Below are 10,718 nucleotides of genomic sequence, written 5' to 3'. Positions count from 1 at the left end.
GCTCTTATTAAGTGCTGTAATTTACTTTAATTCCCAATTAACAAGAAATTAGTTTGTGGGCGTGTTTGGATTATTGTCTCATGACTCTAGTTGATGTAATTAGATGCTTTCTCCTTATTTCTCTATCAATTATTAAAGACACACAAAGTTAAAGAGATAATTAGTATACAACTAGATTATTAAAGCTTCCTGATTAAGGAGTTATATGCCATTTGGAATACATTATTATTTGGAAACTTATAAAAATTCCACTGCTTTAACCGTTAATCATTTAAATACACTTTAATTTGCATTATTACAAATCTTATATTGTTGCATTCAGATTCGTCCAGATACATATATTTTGTGATGGATGAGATCAAAATTAAGTGTAATTTGTTTTAGATACACTGTATTTAAGTGGATTCATGACATGTAACTGAGATACATAGAGAAATCTTGCTCACCTCCTTCTCATCTCGCTCGCCACTCTGCTCTTTCACATATATTTCAAATACTTATATCTAGAGTGAATCGCATGTATTGTTATACATGATTATATATCTCACTCGTCTCTCTCCATATTTTAGCATACGTCATGATTAAGATGTAAAATTTCAATGTCAAGTAGGTAAGTGGAAAATGACGGAGTAAAAAAGGAATATTTAAATTTGGCACCCAAAAGAATGGCGTCATCAACATTTGGTCCCTAAAGTCCTGTCGCTGTTGAATTCTCCCACAAATAAGACACGAATTAAAGTTAATGATAATTAGTGGGCTTACGCAGACTTCCTAAAATCAATTCTGAATTCCACCATTATACCAATCATATTTTGATGATTAAAAAAAAAGTCAAATATATATCTTGATCGATAAATACTAAATAGTACTTCTTCTGTCATAATTTAAGTTAATAACATGTATTATTCATATCAATTTCTGAATTTTATTTCTTGAAATGAATCATAATATATGAACGTGTTTTATGCTTTGTAAACTTTTTATTTATTTTCTTTTTTATTTCGATGAGAAATTCACAAATAAACTATCATATTCACCTCTTTTTCATAAGCTTATCACTCTGAAAGTCTCTTGATTTTTATTTTTTTTAACTTGTCCTGCAAATGCTTAGAAGTTATAAGAGTCATCAATATTATCAAAATGAAAATGATGATGAAGTAATATATTTTAATGTTATAGATAATTCCTTCCATTTGTTTATATATTGTTGCTAGCTAACATCGAAGTTATGTGTGTCAAAGGGTGTTCACTTAGAATTCTCTTCGTTAGAGAATTATATTGTATAAATCGAGTAAATTATCTCTTAACATATTATTATTATAAATTAGCTATATATATATATTTTTTCTATAATATGTGTTAGCATTTGAAGAAGTTAATTAATAAATTAATAAGTTGCTATAATTATATGTGGCGTCAATTTTTTCGAAATATATATACCTAAAATTTTCATATCACATATTTATATCACTAACTTATGAATTTAAAACTCAATAGTTTTTGTTTGAACTCTCTCTCTCTCTTTATGTCTATCTATATTAACATAAAGTCAGTCATTATAAAAATTTATAAATTTCAAATTCTCAATTTAAGTAAACAAAGAAATATATAAGAATTAAAGAGAAAAAGGCCTATGTGGGGTGAGGTGGAATTTTAAATCTTTGCCACAAAGCATCAATTAATTTAATTAATAGTTGTGTATAGGAGATGGGCAGATTCATTAATCCTCACTATCAACTCTGTGGATCTGATTATGTTTTTCTTAATTAAAAGTCTCAAATTTAAATAAATATTTTTTTATTAAAAGGTGTTATTCTTCGAAAGGAACTCTACCCGACATGAATTTAGATTAATCAGATTCTTATATAAATATTAGACATCGACTAGAAACTAAAATGAAAAATCTCTAATCCTCTATGCATGGGATTCCCACTACTATTAATATTAATCAACAAAGTTGTTTCATTATTCACGCTATACACATACATATGTAGTGGCATACAACAATTCTTTTATATATATATGATTTTTAGGTTTTAATTAGGTGTTGTTGGGTACAAACTAAACCTATATATATGTATACTTTATACACATTTAATAACCAACATTTTTAATTTCTAGTGGATAAGATTGCTTGCTGGTGAACTTTTCTTCTTAATGTCCCAAATCCAATTAAAGTAAACCAAACAAAATGAAGTTTCTTTATAACATGTGTGATCATCAACTTGAAAAGAATACTAGTTGCGTATATATTTTTTCTGTCTCAATTTACGTGACATTGTTTAATTTAATATAAAATTTAAGATAAAGATAAAAACTATTAAAATTTGTGATTTAAATATCCTCACTGACTATTTGTGTGGCTTTAAAATTTAAAATTGAATTATTTCTAATTATAAAAAAATAACAATTCTTTTTTATATTGAGTAAGTGACATAAATCTAGTCAAAGGGGAAGTGGGTACTAATTTGCAAATTAATTAGAGGTGCATGTGACCACATGAAATTACTCATTTAATTTGAACGAAAAGAAACTTAGGCCATTCACTTATTTAATGGACTATAGCTAATTAAACCTTGTGTATACGGAAATGGCATAATTGGCCAAACATCAAATGTATCGATATGGACGGTGATGGAACGATAAATATTTCTTCATTTTTGATTGAAATTTTTGAATTTAAACCTCGGGTTCAAACCTTGAGTGTACAAAATTCAAAAACACTTAAAATTTTCAGTATTTCACAAAACGTAAAACAAAATTTAATAGAATCTCAATACGAAAACCAGTTCATAAAATAAGGTTAAAGTGGGAGTATAATAGACATGCCACTTGATGTGTGAGAATATCAAACTCTTACCAAGTATGGAATCCTACAACATTTGGATGATTCTCCAAATTGGTGGGGATTCTTTAATTGTTTGCAAAACCACAAGTTATTATCCATATATATATATATTCTATATACAAAAAAATGTGTGAATCAAATCACATTACATCAATTTGAAATTACTACTCAAATAATTCTCTACACAAAAGGTGATGCATACAGGAATCACAGCCTAATTCACATTCCCCTAATCCATTGATACCAAAGACATAAATTTTTTTGCCCTTTTGGTTGGAATGCAACAACAATTATATATTTGGTAAAGTTTCACGAATGAAGTCTGGAAATAATTAAGCGTAACATAAGCGGATTTAACTTTATTTTCATGAGATATAAATATTTATATTTTTTTGATAGACCTTTGATTCAAGAAAATCATTTTTTAACTCAGAATGAATATCTTTTAATTATAAATCAAAATATGTGTATGAATACTAGATTTAGTGTATGACTTCTTTTTAATTACCCCTTTCCAAAACATCTTTTAATAGGTAAAGAAGGATATTGCAATTGGATTAATTAGTTGTTAATTAAGAGTGAGACTGTTTAATTAACTTTTATTTGAACTTTTGATACTGTCACCGTCTTTAGAAATTAAAAATAAACATTACTTTAATTGATGAGTAGCACTAACTAAGATATCTACGTAATAAGATAAATTTTCAGATAATTATAACTTAAAATTTTTTTATATATATTATTTTCTCAATTCAATTTATGATATTTATCAATATTTTATCCATGTTAAATTCCACCGATAAAGTTTTTTTTTTCAAATTAAACTTCTTTGTCAAAAATACTTAATTTATCAGACTAAACAGATTAAAATATCTTAACATTTATTATATAACTTGAATTCATTATATTTTTTGGGCCTAAAGTGGGCACGTAAATATAATGATTATTGTGGTTGGAAAAACGCATCATATTCTTGTTAAATATTGGTTGCATTAATATTCAGATAACCCCAAATCTTTAAAGAAATAAAATTGCAAATTGGAATTTCAAATCTTGAAGGTTCCCCTAAAGAATTTTTCTAGAGTACAGTAATTTTAAAATTTATATTAACTTCACATTCTATACTAGTATTAGACTTAGATCCGTTTCATATTTAATTTCCATAAATACATCAGCAAATTAAAGTAAATTATGTTACTATAGAATGATTTGATCTTAAAATAGATATGATGCTTATTCCCATTTATATTTATTTGGCTGCAAACAATTAAGTGTCGAAAAACATGTGGGATTCTATTATGTAGAAGCCAAACAATTATACTAATCGCGGAAAAAAAAATACACTCTTAAATCTTAGCTATTATAAATGGTATGTGTATATCCCTCGTTATATTTTACGTATATATATACATTTACCAATTAAATTCTTTTCACTATTATAATGGAAAAAATAGGTATATGTTTAAGTCTTAAATATCATAAATAGTATGCATATATTGAGTACTATATTATATATATATATATATATATATTTAATGTAATTTTTGTTATTATAATAAATTAAATATTTACAAAACATAGGAATTAGACACATTTTTGGTTCAATTAAAAAGGAATATCCATAGTGGATGTTGATCTCATAAATAAAAAGTCTAATAATGAGTCATAAATATAATACTACTTTTTTTTTCAAAAAAATAAAAATTGTACAAATATTGAGGAAACAATTTTTCTATCCGCAATCTTTTAAAATTTCATTAATATTTTTACAATTATACTCTTTTATGTATGTAGATTTGATTAGTAAAGAAATAAAAAAATCGTTCTTCAAACTCACTAAGTATAACATTAAAATGAAAAATCTAAAGTTTCATGTAAATAATATTTACATAATTACGTCACTTATTAAATAATTATAATTTTTAAAAGTAATGGACAATTAATTGTTAATCATAAGTTTTGAGTAATAATTGCAAGTGAAGTTTGTATTAATTATACTTTTATTAGTTATGTAGAAATATTTAATTTGATATATTAAAAATAGTATACATTACACCAATATATTTATTTATAAAAATATTTTCCATAAGAGAGTAAAGGTATAAAAACAATATGATGGATAGTTACATAGTTAACTATGTTAATATACCCATTAAACTTCATTATTTCTATATATTATATAAAATTAATACGAATACAAAACGTTATTTTTTACTGAATCAATAATTTCCATCTAAATATTCTCATAATATTCTGCGTATTCCTCGAATTTCGGACCCTATATAAACCCCCTCTCTTCGCTTCCAACTCAGCTCATCACAAGTTTTCCGTTTTTTCTCCCAACTCTTCACTGCACAAAATCATCAATGGCGATTCGCCGGATTTTAGCGAAACGCTTATCTAGTACCCTGAAAATAGATCCACTTCCACCTCTTACGGTTCTAGAACGTTCTCACATCCCGGCGACACCGCCGGATTCCGTCAACGGTGATTTCTTCCGACGGTTTCTCCAGAGGAGAGAAATCAATCATGTGGCGAGACTGCCGGAGTTTTTATCTATTCCGGTTGGAGAAAAATTGAGAGAGAAATTGAAGTCTATAAATGTAACTGGAGAAAGGATTAAATTCGAACGCCTAGCTCCACCGGCTCCGTCTACGGCAACGGCGTTGCTCCCGGCCGAAACGATGGGGAAGATAACTGTGAATGATGCTAAGAAGATACTGAAAATTTCGCAGTTGGAAAAAGTGAAATTGAGACTTAGAGAGTTACAGATGAACTCAATTTCGTACTCTGAATTCGTTCAGATTTGTGATGAATTTTGTTGTAACAGAGAACAGAGCTTGGATTTCGCAAAAATGTTGGACGAATCCGGTAGCGTCATCGTTCTGGGTGACGTCGTTTTTCTACGTCCATATCAGGTATATATATTATCCCCTTTCTTCGTCCCAATTTATGTGATACAATCAAACAATTTAATTTTACAATATTCATTACTAATCTTATTGGTGAAATTTGAGAAACTTTCACATATAATCACTCAAAAATAATCTAATACTCTCCGTAACTATACTTCGTACCTACATCTCTCGTAGTGGGAGAGGCGAGCTAGACTATGTGAGAAATGGTAAAGAGTGGGAGAGAAGTGAGTTTGTAGGTACATCTCATAGTGGAAGAGAGGCGAGCAAAAAATCCTAAAGAATAGGAGAGAAGCGAGCCAAAAATGGTAAAGAGTAGGAGAGAAGCGAGCCAAAAATGGTAAAGAGTGGTATAGAAGTGAATTGTATATGTATATTTATTAAATAATTATATATTATACATATGTATTTGTATATATGACAAGCAAGATTGGAAGAGGTAGAATAGAGACGAGCCAAAGAGTTGAAGAGATGTGAATTGTATATATCTATACAGGTTAGATAATTGTATATTAAACATAATGTATTCGTATTTAGGCTAATTATACATGTACAAATGTGATTAATCATACAAATTTAAAATGTTAATTATTGCAAACCAAAATGACTAATTAAATAACATAATTTTACTTAATCGCGTAATTTTCCTGCAATTTTAGGTGGCAAAATCAATGAACAAAATAATATCAGAATCCATAGCATCACCAAATGACCCAAGAAGAAGAGAGTTTGAACAAATGGAAGAACAAAAGGCCTTGATTGATCAAAAAGCCCAATCACTTGTAAGAGGTGAACTTTACTTTGGGCTGGGCTTTTTAATTCTCCAAACATTGGGCTTTATGAGGTTAACATTTTGGGAATTGACTTGGGATGTGATGGAGCCCATTTGCTTCTTTGTCACTTCATTTCACGTTGTTCTTGCATATGGATTCTTCTTAAGAACATCAACAGAGCCAACTTTTGAAGGGTACTTCCAAAGACGATTCAAAGTTAAACAAAAGAAGCTCATGAAGACACATAAATTCGATCTCGAAAAATATAATAAATTACGAGAAGTATTTTATCCATCTTATGATAACCAACAACCATATTATGGATTTTCTTAGAATTATTCGATCATGCAACAAGTCTAGTTTTTGTTGTACCATGCATGGTTAGTATGTGTATATAGCCTATTTTTACGCGAAAAATGGAGAGTAGGTAGAATATGATGATGACGATGATGAAATTTCACAAGTTTGGATCATGGATGTAAAATTTTATGTATCCTCAAGTATGGAATTATAAATCTTTAGAATTTAGAATACGTGTAGATCCATTACTAATTCTTATAGTTGTTGAATTTTGTCACCACTTAACAAGTCGATCTACCAAATCTTCCTATAATAATGAGGTTTATTGATCTATTATACACAGTCTTATCCTACATTTCAACGGAAAACTGTTTTCACTAATTATGTGATCTTCTAATTACTAAATGTATATGCAATATGGTATGGATATGTATGTCTTTGACAAGTTTTCAAAATATTGATATATGTGAAGAGGCGTACCTCATTAATTGCCTATAAGATAAGTGAATGAATGTATTCAAAGTTTGAACATTGTGAGTTTAATTTTGAAAAGCTATCAGTTTTTTATTTATATTTATTTATAGGAGCGTCAAAAATGAATTCAAAAATATGTAATCCACCCAATCAGTCCAGAATTCTAAGGGTTGGACTCAAGATAATTCAAATTGGGTTCAATCTCAACCAATTCAAGCCTAACTCATTTAAAGAGAATCTTCAATTGAGTCTAATTTAATCTCCAATTTCAACCTGTTTTAAAACTTTTTATTAAGATATGTTACTATATTGAGGATATGAATTATTATCTATTTAACATATTTTATGATTTATCTATCCATTTGTTATTTATTAAAAAAAATCAATTGAAATTATTGAGATTATTTGGATCAAATTGAACGGGTCCAAGACCCAACCCGTTTTTAAGCTCATTTGAACCCAACTCATTTGAGCTCAAAGTAAATATGAACGGGTCAAGACCCAACCCGACTTTTATTTCAACCAATTTTAATATTTTCAATTTTAACCCAACTCGCCCATTCAACACCCCTATTTATTCAGTGAATATTTTACGTAACACATATAAAAGTCTTAAATTGAAGTAAATCATAATGCGATTATTGATAACGAATCGAACAATTTTCTAGCCAAGCCCATTGTTGTTATCCTTATGGGCTTTGAATCCATTTGAAGTGGGCTCATTGCTCTTTCAAGACAGACCCATTTTGTAATCCAAAGTAACCCGGCCCTTTATTAAGTTGTATATATATTGACTTGGTACAAACACGAAAGTACGAATAAATTTTCACCTCTATGTTAGTTTATTATGATAGAAAGTTTTATTAATACATTTAACTGACACATAATAAAAGATGTGATGATGAATTGATAGATATTTCAAATATATATATGACAATAATAACACACACACACACATTTGTACATGAAAAAAGGGACCCAAAATAAAAAGTGGCAAGAAATTTTTGGTACTAACTGCATATGCATTTGCCACCAGCTTCATGTATATTCAACAAACTGATGACCCACTTATGTATATAATAGTATGAATAATTTATAATATTTGGACCCTCCATGTTTATAATTTCTTTTTTTGATAAGGGCCACCACATCATCTATTTTTTTGATTTGGAGAATCTGAAAAAAGGATAAAAATTAGATATTTGATATTCAATATATGAGCTAAGAATAGTTGAAAACTTCCTATGATATTTAATTTTTTTATTTAATTGTATAATAATAACAACAACAACATGTTGATATAATTCGCGGGTGAAATATGAAAAACACATAATATACACAAATTCTATCTCTATTTTGGCAGGTCGATATTTACTCATACAGTATCACAATTTAATCGAAAATATACGATATCTTCAAATTTTTTAAAAGGAGATTTATATATATTTGTAAATTATGTTAAGAAATACTCACAATAACTGATGATTCATAAATTTAAAAAAATATATTAAAATTCACGATGAAAAATAAACTTGTTTAAATTTTAAAATTTAAAAAGTATCCATAAAATAAAATGAAGAGAATAATAAATATTTATAGATCGAATTTACTCAAGAAATATAAAATGGTTAATAATAATTACATTAAACCAATGGAAGGTGGACCAAAAAGTGTCTTTTTGTTTATCCAACCACCGATTTGCAAGTTGCAATTGGTCAAGTGGTAACGTAATACTTACTTTATATGTTCAAGTCCCTACTCCCACAACCAGGGTGGAGCCGTTACGAGTTCGATAAAATTTAATAATTTTATTTTAAATGTTATATTTATATGAAAATATATTTTATATATAAATATTAAGTAATTATTTGTAATTTAATAAATAAATTTTTTTAAATATATATTTATAAATTTAAAATTCTGACTTCAGTTTAGTTCGCGAATAATATTATGGGTGAGTGTTGATGCTTCAAATAGCACTCCAATATGTATACTGTCCAGGTTGACACTGGATGAGGAAATAAAAAAACATAAATACAAGAAAAAATGATGTGAGTAATAATTACTAATTAAACATTATACTAAACACATTAACAATTGCTTAATTGATATGCAGATTAGTACTAGCATGTTTTATTAAATTTATAAAATTAATTTATTTTGAAAAATAATTTTAATTTAAGTGTTTTTGAGAAAAAAAAATTTAGATAGTAGTAGCCTGTGTCTGTTCAATTAATTTAAAAATCACTTTTATTGATATCAAAGTAGAAATTTGTGCTTGATTAAAGTTTCAAAAGTATTTCTCGAAAATAACTATATTTTCAGCTTATATTTTTCTCGAAAAGATTGAACAAAACCTCAATTATCTAAAATAATTATTAAATGAATATTATTTTTTGACTTTTGCAAAATTAAAAGGAATTTCGATATTAGGAACGAATCATCGCAACAAGATGAGAGTTCATAATCATTTTATATGACGTTTATATTTGGCTGCGAAATGATTTTATAAAAATGATTTTTTATGGCCACTTACCTCTATTAAGTAGGAGAAAATTATTTTATTCAGATTATTTTTTTGTGTGTAATGAAAATCTACTATATGCTAACTAGAATTTCTAAAGAATTACAAAATTAAACTATTGGATTATACACTTTTTTTTAGTTTGATAATACAATAACATCTGTATTTAGAATAGTCTTATAAAAATAAGTGAAAATTAAAAATGATAGAATATATGATAAATCTTATCAATATATAAAAATACATAAATTATTTTCGATAGATCATCAGCTCAAAATTATAATATAAATTTAAATTTTGAAATATCAAATGAAATATAAAAAACGTTATCATCGTCTAATTAGATGTTTGATACAAACTCTAAAACGGCGTAATAAACGACACAAACAAATTAACATACAAATTTTGTCTACAAAATGTTAATTAATTCGATAAGAGACCCTATATAGTATAACAATTAATTATTTGGTAAACGAAATTCATATTATTTTGCTAATTAATTAATTGTTGATTAAACTAATGGCACCCCAAAAGATACCTTTCAAATAGAATATACATTTGTTTATTAGACCAACTACGACAAATTATTTGGATCAATCTTTCACAATATCTTTATTTAAATGTGTTTCATTTTCTAAACCTTCATTAATTAACTACTATATAGTATTGGATAATTTAGCCAAATACTTAAAAAATATATATTTGATGAAGACTAATCATAATGATTACTGAATAAATACAAAAATAAATCAATTAATTAAATTATTTGAAATAGAATTGCTTTAGAACAAAGCAATGAGTACTTTTGATTTAAGGTCACTTTCCTAAGTAGTTAAAAATCATAATGTAAGTGCTTTTTGCAAAATTATGGGGTAGAGGTGGGG

The 10,718-nt window shown here is 27.1% G+C and overlaps 1 protein-coding gene across 1 annotated transcript; it reads left to right on the top strand.

Annotated features, from left to right (window-relative positions):
• The first annotated feature begins 5,004 nt into the window (after positions 1 to 5,004).
• Positions 5,005 to 7,065, top strand: LOC101249073 (calcium uniporter protein 4, mitochondrial). The gene is made up of 2 exons (XM_004238174.5): positions 5,005 to 5,766; positions 6,423 to 7,065. Exons 1-2 carry the CDS (start codon positions 5,215 to 5,217, stop codon positions 6,867 to 6,869), a joined length of 999 nt encoding a protein of 332 aa, XP_004238222.2. The 5' UTR covers positions 5,005 to 5,214; the 3' UTR covers positions 6,870 to 7,065.
• The last annotated feature ends 3,653 nt before the right edge of the window (positions 7,066 to 10,718 follow it).

This window comes from Solanum lycopersicum, chromosome 4 (genome assembly GCF_036512215.1).
Source record: "Solanum lycopersicum chromosome 4, SLM_r2.1".
NCBI classification, from domain to species: domain Eukaryota; kingdom Viridiplantae; phylum Streptophyta; class Magnoliopsida; order Solanales; family Solanaceae; genus Solanum; species Solanum lycopersicum.
The sequence above is the reverse complement of the archived record's forward strand: the minus strand, read 5'-3'. Positions and strand labels throughout refer to the sequence as shown.